This window comes from Oryza glaberrima, chromosome 3, assembly GCF_000147395.1.
Source record: "Oryza glaberrima chromosome 3, OglaRS2, whole genome shotgun sequence".
NCBI lineage: Eukaryota > Viridiplantae > Streptophyta > Magnoliopsida > Poales > Poaceae > Oryza > Oryza glaberrima.
In genome coordinates this window covers 20,819,513-20,835,169 of record NC_068328.1, presented here as the reverse complement: position 1 = coordinate 20,835,169, position 15,657 = coordinate 20,819,513, and the positions used below count along the sequence as shown (strand labels likewise).

Sequence of the window (15,657 nt, the reverse complement as noted above, 5' to 3'; positions counted from 1 at the left end):
GGTGGGAGAAAGGGGGTCGCCCATGTTAGACTCATTTTCTCTTTTGTCCTTCGGTTTCGATGACTTCTGGTCACGGGTGAGGAGAAAGTGGGTCGCCCATGTTATCGGATTGATCCCGTTGATGGGCCAATCTCGTGGTAGTAACCTCTTATAACTTTTATCTCTGTAAGTTTTTATATAGCCTCTTCTTAGTAGGCTAAGAGGTGGTTGATGTTTGTGGATGGTGGTGGTGGTGGTGGTGGTAACAGCATTGCTATCGCATCCTTGATTTCTCGGTGGCAATGATGGTCAGCCTTGGAGGCGGTGGATCAAGCGCTCAAACAACTTAGAGACGATGGATATAACGGTGATGGACGTCATGAGCGATACAATTGATGAATTTGGAGCTCCAACGCATAATAAAGTGGCCGGAAGGCATTTGCACTAGTCACGGAGCTCGGTAGCAACAAGTCTAGCAGTGGCTAGTCTTGTAAGCGACGAATTTGGCGTCATCGGTGGTTGGCCAGGATGGATGCTTGGATCTATCACGCTCAAAGCTCTGGCTTCCCGAATTTCGTGATTTCTTGTGTGATTGCACATCAATGGTGACTACATATCTTGCGACGAATAGGACATGGTGTATTTCAATGACGATATTGCTCCACAACAATTCGTCCGCGGCTTTGTATTGATCCATGTTGCCCTTACGTGGAACAAGGTAAAGAATGGTATCTATCATCTCCTTTCATATGTGCATTTTTTTTCTCTTACATCTTGCCAGACTCGCAGATCTTCTTGTTCTCAAACTCCTCTTTCGGGTTCCAACTTAAGCACCAATCTCATGGTTGCCATCTAGTTCCTTGACTTCTTAGGGTAGGCTAGATTTTGGATATGTCTTCCATTTCCTACCATTGCAGCAGTAAAACCATGTCGAGGGCTTCAATCAGATTGAGCATCGACCGCTTATAAGACTTCGATGAGCCAATGTTCCTCAAAGGTGATGAGAACATCCATCACTACCTTTGCTCGAGTCCAATGAAATTTCAAACAAATATATGACTCAGCAAAAAAATCTCAACCTTTGCTAGTTCTAGAGAGATGGGCGATGAGATCGTTGGCATTATAAAAGATCTATTTGATAGGGCTTCAACTCCACGATTCCCTATTGAGTATGGACCTGGTGGTATCCGCTTGACTTGGATCGAGAAATTCCGAGCTAAAATGGACAGATTCAAAAATCCTTAAATTCAAGAAAATTTCTTAAGATTTTGGGGCTGTTCAGATTGATGCCATTATCAACCATACAATTTTTTTTGGTAAAGTTGCCAAAAAAAATGTCTACATTTAGTTTGTTGCTAAATTTGGTAAATACATAAGAAATCTTACCAAAATTTTGATAATATTCACCTGTTCTTTCAATGCCCTTTTAGCAGAAAATGTTGGCAGAAGCTAGGAATAGCTTGGAACACTTCTCTGGAATTCTTTCAGATGCTGGTGCTAGCGAGATTGAGATTTCGGAAAAAAGGATTCTTGGAGATTTGTTTCATTGCATGTTGGCACAGAGGAATGGAAAGATTTTCCAGAATATAGATCCTTCTTTTGACAGCTGATGGAATTTTTTTAAGCATGAGATTCTTCTACATATGTATAGAATGAATGATGAGCTTAGACAACTGGTTTGGTTAGCCTTTTGTAATTTTTCTTTTTTCCTATAAATATTTTTTGGCTTTTATAAAATACACTACTGGGCCAATGCCTGGTAGTACTTCATTCAAAAAACATTTTTGATAATATTACCAACTTACCAAATTTGATAAGGTTTATTTTGGGTACAATCAGAACATGCCCTTTGCTTCGGTGGGCTGGTCCAATCTACGCGATGCCCGGGCTGGAAAGTGGAAACTGGCTGCCTCACCTTGGGCTGGGCCAAATTTTATCGAGAAGATTAGACACGAGTATGGGCTTTGGGCCCAGAACTCTCCCCAAGCGCCGCATCTGCTCTCGAGTTTTCTGCTTCCGCAAAGCGGGAAAACGAAGCGGGAAACCGGGCAAATACCTCGCATTTCATTTTTTTTTTTTTTGCCTTCGAAATTCCTCGCATTTGGTTTCCCTTGTTGATTTGGGGGAACGGCGGCGGCGGCGAGAGAGCGGCTGCGGCGGCGACGGCGGCGGCGAAGAAGAAGATGGCGTCCAACTTCTCGTTCCCTCCGCTGGCGCCGGAGCAGATAGCGGAGGCGCTGCACACCTACGGCCTCGCCCCCACCGCCAACCTCCGCGCGGAGGACATCGCCAACCCGCAGCCGGATCTCCTCCCCGCCGTCATCTCCAACTTCCTTGCCACCGTCGTCGACCCCACCGGGTGCGTGCGCGGAGCCTCCCCTCCCCTCCCTCTCGCCGGCGCCGCCCGCTCGGTGTTTGTTGCTGATCTCTACTAGTTGTGGGGGGTGGGGTGATTTTGCAGCGCCGACGACCTCGACGGGCAGCTAGGGTTCGACGCGCTGGCGTCGCTCGACAACCCGGAGCACTATAGGGAGGGCATCCGGGTCCTCCGCCTCCACAAGAGGGCCAACGCTTTCCTCGAGTCCATCCAGTTCCCCGGGTTCACGCTCCGCGACCTCCTCCGCCCAGACCCGCGCCGCCTCGTGCAAGTCCTCAGCGCCCTCATCAACTTCCTCTACTACAGGGACGAGAAGCTCGCCCTCCTGCAGCCCATCATCCATGAGTTCCCCAACTTGGATGAACGGTGCATGGAGCTCAATGCCAAGATTGCCGAGGTTTGATGCTGCTGGCACCACAATCTCCCCCACCTTTCCTCCTCGAGGTAAAGAATTGCTAGCTGGGAATATACAATTTAACTTACCTCTTTTGTTTTGATTCTGTCCTGTGTACAGCATCAGAAGGCAATCGCCGATCAAGAGCTTGCCGCGCAAATGGAGGTGCCTATGGTTCAGCAGCTAGAGGCGGAGGTCAATTCCCTGAAGCAAAAACTTGTAGAGTACAACAAAAAGCAGCTGGCACTGAGGGCCAACGCCACTGCGATCAATGACAAGAAAGAGGAGACCCACAGAAAGGTGGTGCTTACATTTCAATCCTACTTACCGCTTTGACTATACAGTGCTACAAGTTTCACTTGGCCCTGTGATATTAGGCCAAATGCTCTTCTAGGTCTGAGTGTCCAACTTTCTGACTTTATTATATAACTTTGCAGCTCTATATTTGTGTTGGTTAGAAATGTCAGAAGCGCTCCAGGTCAAATAGGGATAGAAACCAGAAGGTTTACAGCTTTGCCATTTGGACAAGATGATCTTTGTGTATAAATGGATTGAAAAATAGTTTGGAACACCCATTTACATTCTAACATACTATCATTTACTCTTGACATATGTTAAGCTACACTGAAATGGTCTCGCTGACATGCTGAAATTTCCGATATGCAGAAAAGACGATTTCTCACTAAACGCCTCATTATTTTCTTTATACAGATTGCCAAAAGCGATTTTGAGTTGGTGAAACTAGCCCAAGAAAATTCCAAGTTATTGTCAAAAATTGTTCAGTCCCCAGAAAAGCTTCAGGTTCGATCTATTCCTCTTTTCTCTCTATTGCCGCAGGCAGGATGGTCAGTCTTGTTTAAATACCTAAATTACTTCACCACAGTCATAGGTGGTTTCTAGTGATTGTGCGCAATGGTTTTTGTCTTCTATATGTTTAGTTTTTAGTGCTAATCTACGTATTTTGTATTTTCTTCATGTAATCTGATATTAAAGGGACATTTGAACATTTACCATTCTAAAACTCTTCCAAAAGTTTGTGGGAAATTGAAATCCAATGTAAATACTATCATTTTTGCATGCACAACTGACATTCTTCCAAATCCGTAGAACTTTGTATATACTCTGTATATTATTTGTTCATTAAAAAGTTGCAGTTATTGCCAGATGCTCTGTCTTGATTCTCGAGGACACACTTTCACTAGTTTAATACTCCTCGCTTCTATGCAACTGCTATTTGGAAATATATGCATATATTTGAATTAATCAGATCAACACTTTGTTCTTCTAACAGCATATAAATTATCTTTATAAGTTTGTGTCACTATTAAGTTTTGGATTTTATTTTGTATTACAGAGGGCCCTTGAAGAGAAGAAAACAGCTCGTGCTGAGTTGAAGAATGCTGAGAAGATAGCAATGCAAAGTGTACAAGAGAAAACTGCCACTTTGGAGATATACAGTAAGGTACTCTTGTTCCACTCTTCATTACAACACACCCAAGGTAGAAGGTAACTTGTGTTTGCCGATTGGCTGTAACAATATCTAGCAAATATAGGGTTACTTCATCTGCTTCGTATTGATTCAATTTCCTGATATTCCACTGTATTGTCTGGATCATCCGTTTGTTGCAGTTGCTGGGGCTGACTTGTTGCAAGAGTGGCACTTGGCTACTTACTGATGTTCCTTGTGATGCTTGACCTACTGATCCATTAATAACTGCAGATGCTGTATCCATTTTGCAGGGTTATGAAAAATTGTCGAAGCATTCTTCTAAAATCCAGGCTTTACAAGAACAGGTCTGGACATCTGCAATGCTAGTTTTTCATTATGGAGTTGGCTTAATCTTAAGATGAAACCCTACTAACTCTCTTATTTATTATTGCTGTTAGTTTACTGCAACTAAAGCCCTTGAGAAAGAAGTCAAAGCGCGCAAAGCTAAGATTAGTGATGAAAGTGTTGAAATTATGGCCCTTGACACAAAGACTATTGAATGGGATGGGAAAGGTTGTCAAACTGTACTTACATTTTGTAGTATTGCTGAATTTGTGTATGTTCTTTCCATTCTGAAATACTCTTTCTCCTCACGTTATTGCATGAATACATTTTTGATTAGTGCATGAAATGGAGGAGCGTGTTAAAGCTAAAGAAAAAGAAAGGGATCAAATAGTAGCAGACGAAAATCAGAAGCTGGCTGCTTTGAGGTCTGAAGTTGAATGGAAACTCAAGTGTCTTGAACCTCGTGAAAGGAAAGTAGAGGAAACAATTGCAAAGGTGATGATTTCGTCCTGAAATTTTGGGTGGTTCAAACTCAATGTCTTTGAAAACTTTTTTTCCCTCAGAATCATTGATTTCCGGTGTTCACATGCCTCATGCCACCTAATACAATCTAATGTTCCAAAGAGGCTTCTTTATACGCGCTAGTGTTGGTCCAGGAACACATGCTGACTGGCCTGACCATCTCTCTAATATGCTAAAGCCTGTAGATTATATTACCTTATTTGTTAATACTATGATCCTCTTTCAACTACAGTGGACATATTTTTCTATCATTACAGGCTACTAAACTATGTGCGGAGGTTGATTCAACAAGGACTGATGCTGCAGAAGAACTGCGGCTGATATATGCTAAATTTCAACAAATTGGACATGCCGTATGTTTTTATTAGAGGACTATTTCCTGTAATCATTGATAAAATTGTGATTCTTGTAAGAATGTGTGGTTGCTAATATAATCCTTCTTCAGTTTACTTGCTACAAGGACAATTTTAAGACTTTCTTGGAACAAGTTGATGAGGTGAGCAAAGAAACTTTAGAAAGTTTAGGTCGCCAAGCTGTGGAGCCATTGGACACATCTGCAACATTGTCGATTGAGAAAGGTTAGGTTATCCAGCAATTGACACCTTCTTGTTGCAGCTAACAGCATTTCAGCTTTCCTGCTGTGTTGTAATCCTAATGAAACTCATTTCTCCTTGTTTTGAATGGCAGAGAACTCCTGCGGCCCCGCTCCCTGAAAAGAGGATAGCCAATTGGAGAAGATAGCTAGGGTGTTTTGCGCCACTGTTGTAAATTTGGAATTGAGCTGTTTTTGTTATCACTGGTGACAGTTATGCTCTGTTTGAACCTCATCTGACCAATTCGGTGAGAATACTTCATCATCGAATCATCTGCAGTCGTTATGTAAAAAAATCTTGAGTCACTCTGATATGGAAATGTTGGTGTCAGGTTGCCAAGTAAAAACTTTGGATTATCTGTCCTACTATCTGTCTTCATAGTTCATTCCTTTGGTATAGTTTAATGGTGTTTATCAAAAAGCTAATGCACGGTGGTGTTAGGTCAGCAGATCTGGAGCACAGATCGTGATATGGACGGATGTAGCAACTTTGCTCTTCATTCCTCCGTCGCGATTTTCTTTTCTTGTTCCAGGCTTCTAGCGCACGAGCACAAGTCATCCCCCTCCTTCGAACACACGGCCATGGCTGCCTAGCTGCGTTCAGCGTACTCCTCCGTTTCTAAATGTTTGACACCGTTAACTTTTTAGCACATCTTTAACCATTCGTCTTATTCAAAAAAAATTTGTGAAATATATAAAACTATATGTATACATGAAAGTATATTTAACAATGAATCAAATGATAGAAAAAGAATTAATAATTACTTAATTTTTTTAATAAGACGAATGGTAAAACATATTTAAAAATATCAACGGAGTCAAATATTTAGAAACGGAGGGAGTACTAGCTAGGGTTTACCTACCCTTAAGGTTTAGGTGTGGAATTATTCCCCTCCAATCCCTCCCTCATGGGGATTAACCGAGCAAGGCCTAATGATGGTAGGTAGTGGAAAACATCGGACAATATATTTACTAAAAGTTTCAAAATTTTGTTTAAGTTTTTCTAAATTTGGTTGGGTTATCGGCTTTCAGTGACAAACTCCAGTGTTTGATCTAGCCAACCAAAGCAACAGGCAGCCTGGTAGCTCCAACATGTTCAACCCCTTTTCTCTCTATCTCTCCATCTTTTTGGAAATTGTTTGTGAAAATTTTAACCCACCTCATTTCCACAATAGCTCTGTCGCATGCTCTTGCACATACCATGTTTCGTTAAAATGCTAATACGATAAACTCAAGGCATTTTCTAACATGCCTCTTAAGTTACCTAAATAAAGTGACACATAGAGAGTATTTAAGATATCACCTCCCACGAAGAGAAACATATTTCGAATCATGAAACACGTAAGTCATCCCAAGTCGACACCAGGAGAAATCTCGAGTCATTTCCACATTGCTAAGATTCATTGCTAGGACTCCTGTTGACTTAGACTATACTAGATTCGGGTTTTCACCTTATACTTTGAGTATTTATATAGATCAATACATATAAACACGATAGATGGGTATTACCCATCAAGAGGCTCGGTTCATATAAAAACCATTATCTCCTACTGCATAGCTCATCTTTGTGAGCATCTTTGTACCAGGCGAATCCTATATTTGTATAAAACCATTGCCTCCTACTTTCTTGTTACATCTTCGTGAGCATCCTTGTACCAGTTGACTCTATAAAAAAAATCAATACCATAGTCATGCGCTAACATGTTAGCAAAGGTATCATGTGAACTTCCCTATGACATGCCACATCAAATATTGGATTGATGTTGATACATTTAACAAGTTAGCGGTATAATATGTATTTTTTAAGTTTGTGGACAAACATAACGCATGCGTACAAATTTAAGGACAACCAATTCATTCACTCACTCATAGAAGTTTGCATCCATGATCCACCCATCCATAAAATCACACTATTTGACATGGCCCTTGAGTCAAAACTGCCCTTGATTCTAAAGAGGAATAAGTCTATTTTGCCTCCATCATCTCTTACCATGGATCGAGCTGCGTCCTCCAACCGCAAGACCGGGTATAACACATCCCTCATTTTTGAAAACAAGTGTAAATCGACTTCTTCGGTGGTTTTCGAAGCGATTTCTATAGGTGGGGCCCACACATAAGTAAGATATGGCAAAAATATGCGGCCCCACCTACAGAAACCACTTCCGAAATCACAAAAAAGAGTCGATTTGCACCGGCTTTAAAATATGGGGGGAGGTGTTATACCCTGTTTTGCGGTTTGGGGGAGGTGATTGATCAAGGGTAAGAGATGAGAGAGTAAAAGTAGACTTTGTTCTTCTTGAGAAACATCAACAATTATACTTGGGCCTACACAGCCATGCCATACAAAGCCCAATGGGCTTTCCAGTTCGCAGGAGGGCCCAACCCGCGCGTCCACCTCTCGCGAGCTCGTTACCCCAAACCCTACCCATCAGCGGTCAGCTATATAAAGCCGCTCCTCTCCATCCTCCTCAGCCTCTCGCCGCCGCCACTCCCCTCTCGCCTTCCTTTCCCCAACTAAACCCTAACTCCTCGCCGCCGCCTCCGCCTCCGCCTCCGCCGCCGGAGCAGCGAACCGCTGCTCCTTCTCCTCCACCACCAGCCATGGCGACCCAGATCAGCAAGAAGAAGAAGGTACGGTGCAGATCCCTCGCAGGGTTTCGATTCGATTCTCCTCGATCTGATGGTTTTTGTTCATGTAGTTCGTGAGCGATGGCGTGTTCTACGCGGAGCTGAACGAGATGCTGACGCGGGAGCTGGCCGAGGACGGCTACTCCGGCGTGGAGGTGCGCGTGACGCCGATGCGCACGGAGATCATCATCCGGGCCACGAGGACGCAGAACGTGCTCGGCGAGAAGGGGCGCAGGATCAGGGAGCTCACCTCCGTCGTGCAGAAGCGCTTCAACTTCCCCGAGAACGGCGTCGAGCTCTACGCCGAGAAGGTCGTCAACCGCGGCCTCTGCGCCATCGCCCAGGCCGAGTCCCTCCGCTACAAGCTTCTTGGAGGCCTCGCCGTCCGCAGGTATAGCACTCCTTTCAATTGCTACTTCGCTTTGTTGTCATGGAGGATGCATCTGTGATGGGATCTTGTGGTGCAACGTACTAGTTGTTTTAGTTGGTTACTCATTTATACGTAGTACTTATGAATTCATCTTCGTGACATATGGAACTATTGAAGGGAATTGTAGTACTGCACTGGTTAATTGTTTTGTCCTGCTTCCTGCCCATGTTTGTGGGATACTGGAACCGGTGCAGAAAGGAAATGCTGCTCTCTGAAGCGGCGACGGCCAGACAACCGTTGAGATAGATCCACAGATGAATGGCTTATGCGTTGTTTGTCTACTAATTCTATCTCACATTTTCATGCACAATTCGATCACTTTGATGCTCTACAGTTAAATCTAGCAAGTGGCAATACAATTTAGGATGGAATGTTTGATTGTATTTGTTTACCGTTGATGAGATGTGTTAGTAGGTGCCTGGGCAGTTCTAGTCAATATATGAATCTGTTGTTTTCTGGTGATAAGATTTGTTAGGAGCTGTGCAATCTTGTTCAATCTTTTCGTGTGTTCATCAAGTCATTTAATTAATTCAGCATTCTATTTCTGCTGCAAATCCATGTGAATTTATATAGTGACTGCACCAGAAATCAGTTAGTCCTACTTTCATTTTATGATGGTAGGGTGTTAAAACTGGTGCACAAAGAAAGTACTGCTCTTGAAGCAGTGGCGGCCAGACAACCGTTGAGATAGATCCACAGATGAACAACCTTTCTGTTGCTTGTCTACTAATTCTATCTCACATTATATGTGCTATAACCATTCTTGTTTTTGGTCTGATTGGTTTTTTTGTTCAATGAAGTTACATCATATAATTTCTTTTAATATATGCTTAACGTAAGTCTATTATATTCTTTGTTTTGTACACTGCTTATCTTCATGATAATCCAAGGAAAATTGTTGTCTTCATCATCTGGTTCATATCATGTTATAACGTCACCTTGTTATGATAGCTTTGTTATGTGTGAGCTAGTGCGGAAGTCGTGCTGATGTTTCTTTCAGATGTCATTGTCTCTAATATGTTTGTTTACGTGACAGGGCTTGCTATGGTGTTCTTCGCTTTGTTATGGAGAGTGGTGCCAAGGGTTGCGAGGTTAGTTCCTTGTACAATAAAAATTACATGTGCAAATGTGATATTTTGTACACACATTAAAGTTGAACTGATCCCTTTATTCTTATTCAGGTCATTGTAAGTGGAAAGCTCAGGGCCCAAAGAGCCAAGTCCATGAAGTTCAAGGATGGTTACATGATCTCATCTGGTCAGCCAGTCAATGAGTACATTGACTCGGCTGTGAGACACGTGCTCCTGAGACAGGTTTGTTTGGTTCAACTCAAGCATCGTAGTATTTAAAAACCTCATGATCTTTTTGGCTCAACGCACTTGTTCATTATCTTTTGCAGGGTGTTCTTGGCATCAAGGTGAAGATCATGCTCGACTGGGACCCCAAGGGCAAGGTTGGCCCGACCACCCCTCTGCCGGATCTTGTAACCATCCATGCTCCCAAGGAGGAGGAGGAGCTGCGCCCTCCGGTGTTGATCGCTGAGGCTTAAGCTTATGATGATATTTCACATCTTTTTGAAGCCTTGGGCATGTTTGACAGTACCCTCTTAAAACTCCAGTTTGGCCAGTTCTAGCTAGGTCTCTGTCTTCAGTAAGGGCAATGCAACAGTCGGTTACTTAAGTTTTATTATGGACAAAAGCTATGTACTGGTGTCATGTTATTTTTGTTTAAACTAAGTTTTGCCGAGACAAAAGTTCCAGTCATATGTATGCCAAATCTTGGTTTGTAGCCTCAAATGCTTCCCATCTTGTTTGTGAGCGCAAACCGGTTTTGTTTCAGTTGATGTTTAGATTATTCGTTTATAATCTTGCATGGAATGTGACTACCTGTGGCGATGGTTGGGTGGCAGGGGATGTTGCGTGACTCTTCAGGACTAGTTTAGATTGTTCAGATCATATTTTTCCCTAATGATTCTTATCATTGGTCTCTGGATTCTAGACGCAGAACAGAAAATATTTGAAAACTTTTTATTTGAAGATTGCTTTGCATTTTGGAAGTTCCAGTTTGGAACACTGGGAGTCGCTCTTATCAATATCGCAGTCCGAAATACCGGAACCTGTATATTCTTTTTCCTATGTGCAGGAATCAGCAAGTTTTCTAACTGTAGGGAAAATTGGCCTAAATGGTGATTCTGGTAAGAAAAAAAGTCGGCAGTTTGCAGTTTGGACATTTAGAAGCAGAACGTATCCTACACACACAGTTTGGGTAATTCTAAGAAAAGAATATCTGGCTGTTTAGACATTTAAGCAATTCTAAGAAAAAAATTGGCCGTTTCGACATTTAAGCAATTCTAAGAAAAAAATTTGGTTGTTTGGACACTTAAATCCTATGCACAATTGCACACTGGTTGGGATAGCGGAATGGAATTGACTGAACCTCGATAGCGATGACATATCTTATTGTACAATGTTATTTTCTAGAACCTGCATATATCGATAGCAAAACATAAAACCAAGTGCTTGTCCTCAGAATCTCTCTAACAAGAGCAGCAGCACATATATAATGAACGAATAACCAGGTGCTATTGGCAATAGCCAAGTGAAGTATTTTCCTCAAACTGGCCCTGGGATTTACAATCCTCCCTGACGCCAACATGGTATACAAATAGCATGATCACAGTTTTGAACTTGCTTCTCTTCTAATTATACATGGCAGATGAAGAGGCTTTGAAAAGCCGTGAGACGAAACAAGTCGCAAATCGCAGTGTTCCTTCCGTCTAGCATGGCTATGGTTGGGGATTCTACTTTCATGGCATGCATATGCAGGTCAGCACACAAGTGGGATTGTGCTGTCTTCCTCAACGTTCGAGTACGGCAAATCTGGCAGTTCTGCGCTTATGGAGAACTTCAGCCACCGTCTCTTCTCCACGTACACCAGAGCCGGCTGCAGCACGAACCCAACCAGCATTGCCATGATGCTGACCACCATCACCTTGAAGGACGCGAGCATCATCACCACGACGATCAGAATGGTAGGTGGGATGATCATCAGGACAGCGCCGATGGTGCCCAGTGGGATCTTGTAAGGTCGGGAGGCGTTTGGGTGGACCACCCTCAGCTTGATGAAGGCGATGAATTCCAGGATCATACCGAAGCAGTACAGGTAGTTCTCCGCAGCGATGATCTCCTGGAAGCTCATCCAGGACAGCAGGACCACACCAAACGCGGAGAACATGATGCCAATAAGTGGGGTTCCATAGCGAGATCTCTTGGCGAAAAACTCTGGAAGCATTCCACGCTCAGCCATCCCGAGAAGCTGGTAAGAATCACTGCTCATTTCAGTTACGAAATTGCCCATGTTGGACAGTGCAGCAGCTGCTTGAAGCCACGAGTGCAACCAGAAACCACCAAGAATTCTCGCAACGTCTGAGAAATATCCATCCGTCCAGAACTCCCGAACAACTGGAACTGCTGCTGTACAGGTGATCAGAGGGTAGAGGTATCCCCCCACCACTAAAACTAGAGCATAAGAAAGTGCCCTTGGGAGTGTTCTCTTTGGATTCTCAACCTCTCCAGCAAGGGTACTGATTGAGTCCCAATAATTGAGGTTCCAAAACAGTGTGTTTAGATATAAACCCCAATTCACATTCCCCAAGTCCATTTCAAGCCATCTTGAGGGTTCGATTCGGGGAATAGCTATTAATCCCATAACAAAAAACGGGAGTAGAGAGAACACGCCAAGAAAGACTGCCACCCAGCCAACTATTGTCAACCCTCTGTAGTTCATGTAAGTAAGTGCAACTGTGAGGATAAGCACCGCCAAGGTCCTTGGGAGACCACCTCCAAGAGCTGGAATGCTGGACTTAACATAGTCGAGGAAGAGGACTGGATAGAGAGCATTATCTATGACACCACTCAGCCACTTTGCCCAGCCTTGCTGAAAACCCCAGAATGGCCCAAGGGCTGAAGAGACCCAGACAACGTAACCACCATTCTCAGGAAACATAGTGCCCATCTCTGCAGTAATCAGGGCTTCCGGGACACTCCATATGAGTGCAAACAGCAGAAATCCAGCAATTGCTAGGAGTGGGCCAGCAGCCTTGACACTATCCTCAATCCCAAACGGACCCCCAGAAACTTCATAGAATATGAGGAAAATGAGTGGGATGATGGAAACCTTTGGGACGCCATGGCCTCCCTTACCCTCTTCGCGCTCATTGACACTGCTGTACTTGATACCAACACAATCCTCCATTGGAAGACAGGCTGAGTTAGCTCGTGTTATTGCTGTGTTCCTTAATTTCTGCAATAGGAAAGAATAATAATTAACACAAGTGCAATCCATTGGATGTTCCTTGTTTCACCATGCAACACATGTATGTGAAATATAAATTGAACTTTTCAAAAGTCAAGCTAAGTAAATTTACATACTCGGTCAAAACAATTGTCATATCCGAGTTTTAAGTTGACTTATGAATAAGTTCAGTGAAGAGTCCTAGATTATTCTAGCTATCAATAGCTTCAGAAATAACCTGAAAGCAGATAACAGAATAATTTAACCATCAAACGAACCACACAAGGCAAGTAGCCTTGATATCAGCAATAAACACAGTATAAAGAGGCAAACAACAATTCCCTATGAGAATGCTCAAGCATAGCAAGGTATGAGCCCCATGGTGGAAGTACATGACATAAGAAAATCACCATGGACACCCCAGGGATTAGATTAGCATTCTCTGCTCATCATATCAGTGTGACATCCAGAGTGAAAGTGAGATGCTACATCCAATTTCCTATATATATAGTCGCATGACAAGGACAGCGGCGAAACGGGAATTCATTAGTGAATTATGGGATGGTATAATAAGAGCTGAAATGAACAGTGGCAAGAAAAGGACAGCAACTAAATGAGAAGTTTATTTTTTATTCAACAAATTATGTGGATGGTGCAACGACAACTGAGGTGATTTTTCCCCCTGCTTGAAAGAGATCTTACAGCCCAAATAATCGCAACTCAACATCCATATGAATCTCCTCTAGAATAAAAAAACACCCACATGAATTAAAACAGCATAAAGAGTTGTTGAACAGCATAGCTTTTTACATAGTATACCAAATTTCTACCAGGCCAAGAGAGAACACAATTTCCAATAACCAAGTGTACAAAATAGCAATGACCACAACTTGCAAGCAACAATTTCCAACGTGGAAGGCGAGCTGGAAAGCAATAGCATGCAACTGGAAGCTGAAGATTCATTGGTTTCTTTGTATGAGAACATTGAATGGCACATGGGAGTAAAAGTAATTGAGTACATGAGGGTTTAATTCAATAGATGGTAACCCTGAAGTGAGGAACACTACAATGCCTACATACATTAAAAACCAGCATCTGTTCGTCAGATTCTGCAAGAAAAAGTTATGAGCTCCATCCGGGTATGCTCGATTCAGACGCGATTAACACGGTGCGCCCAAATTGGATCGATCAATAGTTAGAACACTAGGATTTCTTCCCATCCACCCATGGTCAATTCTCAATTGTTCATTGACCAAAACGAGAGAAGATCTCCGGGCGCACGCACACACGGCATCCTCATCCTCATCCGCATCCGCATCAGCAGCTAAGAAATCCCCGAGCAGCCACACACAAAAAGAAGAGAGGAAACGAATCCAAACCAGGAGGGAGTGCGAGCTCACCATCTACCTACCGCGCGCGGCTGACGCGGCGGCCGTCGACATGCACCCACCCACCCGTGGCCGGTCGCCGGTCGCCGTGCCTCCCCTCCTCCGGCCTCCCGTGGCGGCGGCGTCCGATCGAGCCCCAGCCGCCTCTCCGTCCGTCAGGTCGGAGCAGGCAACGGCGGCGACGGCGAGGACTCGGAGGAGGGAGGGGGCCCACCTGTCAGTGAGCTCGGAGGAGGCGGAGATGAGCGATGTGAAGACGAGAGAGAGAGAAGGGACGGGTTGAGGACTTTGAGATATACTCGCGCGCGGGGGGTGGCGGACACGTGAATGGATACGCAGCCCAAGTGGAGTCGAGTCACCGGTGCTGACGCCGCGCGATGTCGGCCGTTGGATCTTCTCGTCTGATTCTGATCTGATCTCGGTGGCGGTGGCAGTGGCGGTGACGGTGGTGGGAAACAGTCCAACTCCAACCCAGAAAGTACCAACTACCAAGTGATCGGTGGTGATCAGTATACTTAATTCTACTCACCAACTACTAATGGCAAGTCTAATTACAGAAAGTAGTATCATCCGTAAGTGATATCCACGAGACCACGACATTAAAACACACCACTTTTATATGTACTATTCCACTAGACTACTAGTGGCATGGTTAAAAATGTTAAGAGTGAGTTAAATATCGTTCTCCAAGTTTACAACACTCGGTACCTTCTCCGGAAATACTTTCTATTGTACGTTTGACACAACAAATAAAAATCGGACGGACAAACTACTACCTCCTTATCCACTCCACAGATCCAAACATGTTATAATGATCTTCAAAAGAAAAAAGGAAAAAGTACGAATTACCCCCTTAGACACGAAAACCGAACGTTTTCCACCCTCAACTATCGATACCGGATAAACCCCCCAAGCAGCTTTGCAGGTGGTTTTGGTTTACGTGGCAGTCCCGTCTCAAATGCCAACGGCTCGAGCACCGACGGCAGCACCGCAACGGACGCCCCCTCCGTCGCCTCGACGAGCCGCGCGGCGGTGGCTGCGAGCGCTTCCTCCGTTGCCCGGGCTTCGCCCGCCGCCATCCTCGGCTCGCTCCGCCGCCCCTCCACCTTCCCAAGCATCGCTGGTTGCGGGCGTCCCGTCCGCTGCCTCGACGAGCCGCGCGTAGGGATGGCAACAGGGCGGGTCGGGGGCGGGTTGGGCTGGAACGGCCCCGGCCCCGACCCCCGAACTCTCCACCCGGCCCCGGCCCCGAGTGGACATGTGGGTGCAAATCAATCCCC

General features: G+C 44.3%; 3 protein-coding genes and 2 non-coding genes across 6 annotated transcripts; 4 read left to right on the top strand and 1 right to left on the bottom strand.

Annotated features, from left to right (window-relative positions):
- Positions 1-2,056: 2,056 nt before the first annotated feature.
- Positions 2,057-6,008, top strand: LOC127765780 (kinetochore protein NUF2 homolog). The gene is made up of 11 exons (XM_052290736.1): positions 2,057-2,338; positions 2,441-2,753; positions 2,871-3,050; positions 3,462-3,551; positions 4,105-4,212; positions 4,491-4,544; positions 4,638-4,752; positions 4,862-5,019; positions 5,304-5,399; positions 5,492-5,624; positions 5,734-6,008. The coding sequence occupies exons 1-11, from the start codon at positions 2,163-2,165 to the stop codon at positions 5,757-5,759; spliced, it is 1,449 nt and encodes a 482-aa protein (XP_052146696.1). The 5' UTR covers positions 2,057-2,162; the 3' UTR covers positions 5,760-6,008.
- Positions 6,009-8,094: 2,086 nt separating this feature from the next.
- Positions 8,095-10,561, top strand: LOC127765971 (40S ribosomal protein S3-2). Its single transcript, XM_052290958.1, has 5 exons — positions 8,095-8,269; positions 8,338-8,657; positions 9,733-9,787; positions 9,878-10,009; positions 10,096-10,561. Exons 1-5 carry the CDS (start codon positions 8,240-8,242, stop codon positions 10,243-10,245), a joined length of 687 nt encoding a protein of 228 aa, XP_052146918.1. The 5' UTR covers positions 8,095-8,239; the 3' UTR covers positions 10,246-10,561.
- LOC127769130 (small nucleolar RNA snoR143) lies at positions 8,826-8,996 on the top strand. Its single transcript, XR_008016698.1, has one exon. It is a non-coding gene; the product is annotated as a small nucleolar RNA snoR143 (small nucleolar RNA).
- LOC127769129 (small nucleolar RNA snoR143) lies at positions 9,276-9,441 on the top strand. The gene has a single exon (XR_008016697.1). It is a non-coding gene; the product is annotated as a small nucleolar RNA snoR143 (small nucleolar RNA).
- Positions 10,562-11,256: 695 nt separating the features above from the next.
- Positions 11,257-14,657, bottom strand: LOC127765970 (probable polyamine transporter At1g31830). Of its 2 annotated transcripts, none has more exons than XM_052290956.1 (2): positions 14,390-14,657; positions 11,257-12,998 (listed from the first exon to the last, which is right to left on the bottom strand). In XM_052290956.1, exons 1-2 carry the CDS (start codon positions 14,390-14,392, stop codon positions 11,523-11,525), a joined length of 1,479 nt encoding a protein of 492 aa, XP_052146916.1. In that variant the 5' UTR covers positions 14,393-14,657; the 3' UTR covers positions 11,257-11,522. The 2 variants fall into 2 exon arrangements, with proteins under 2 accessions (XP_052146916.1, XP_052146917.1); XM_052290957.1 differs by lacking the exon at positions 14,390-14,657 and adding an exon at positions 13,127-13,151.
- Positions 14,658-15,657: the final 1,000 nt, after the last annotated feature.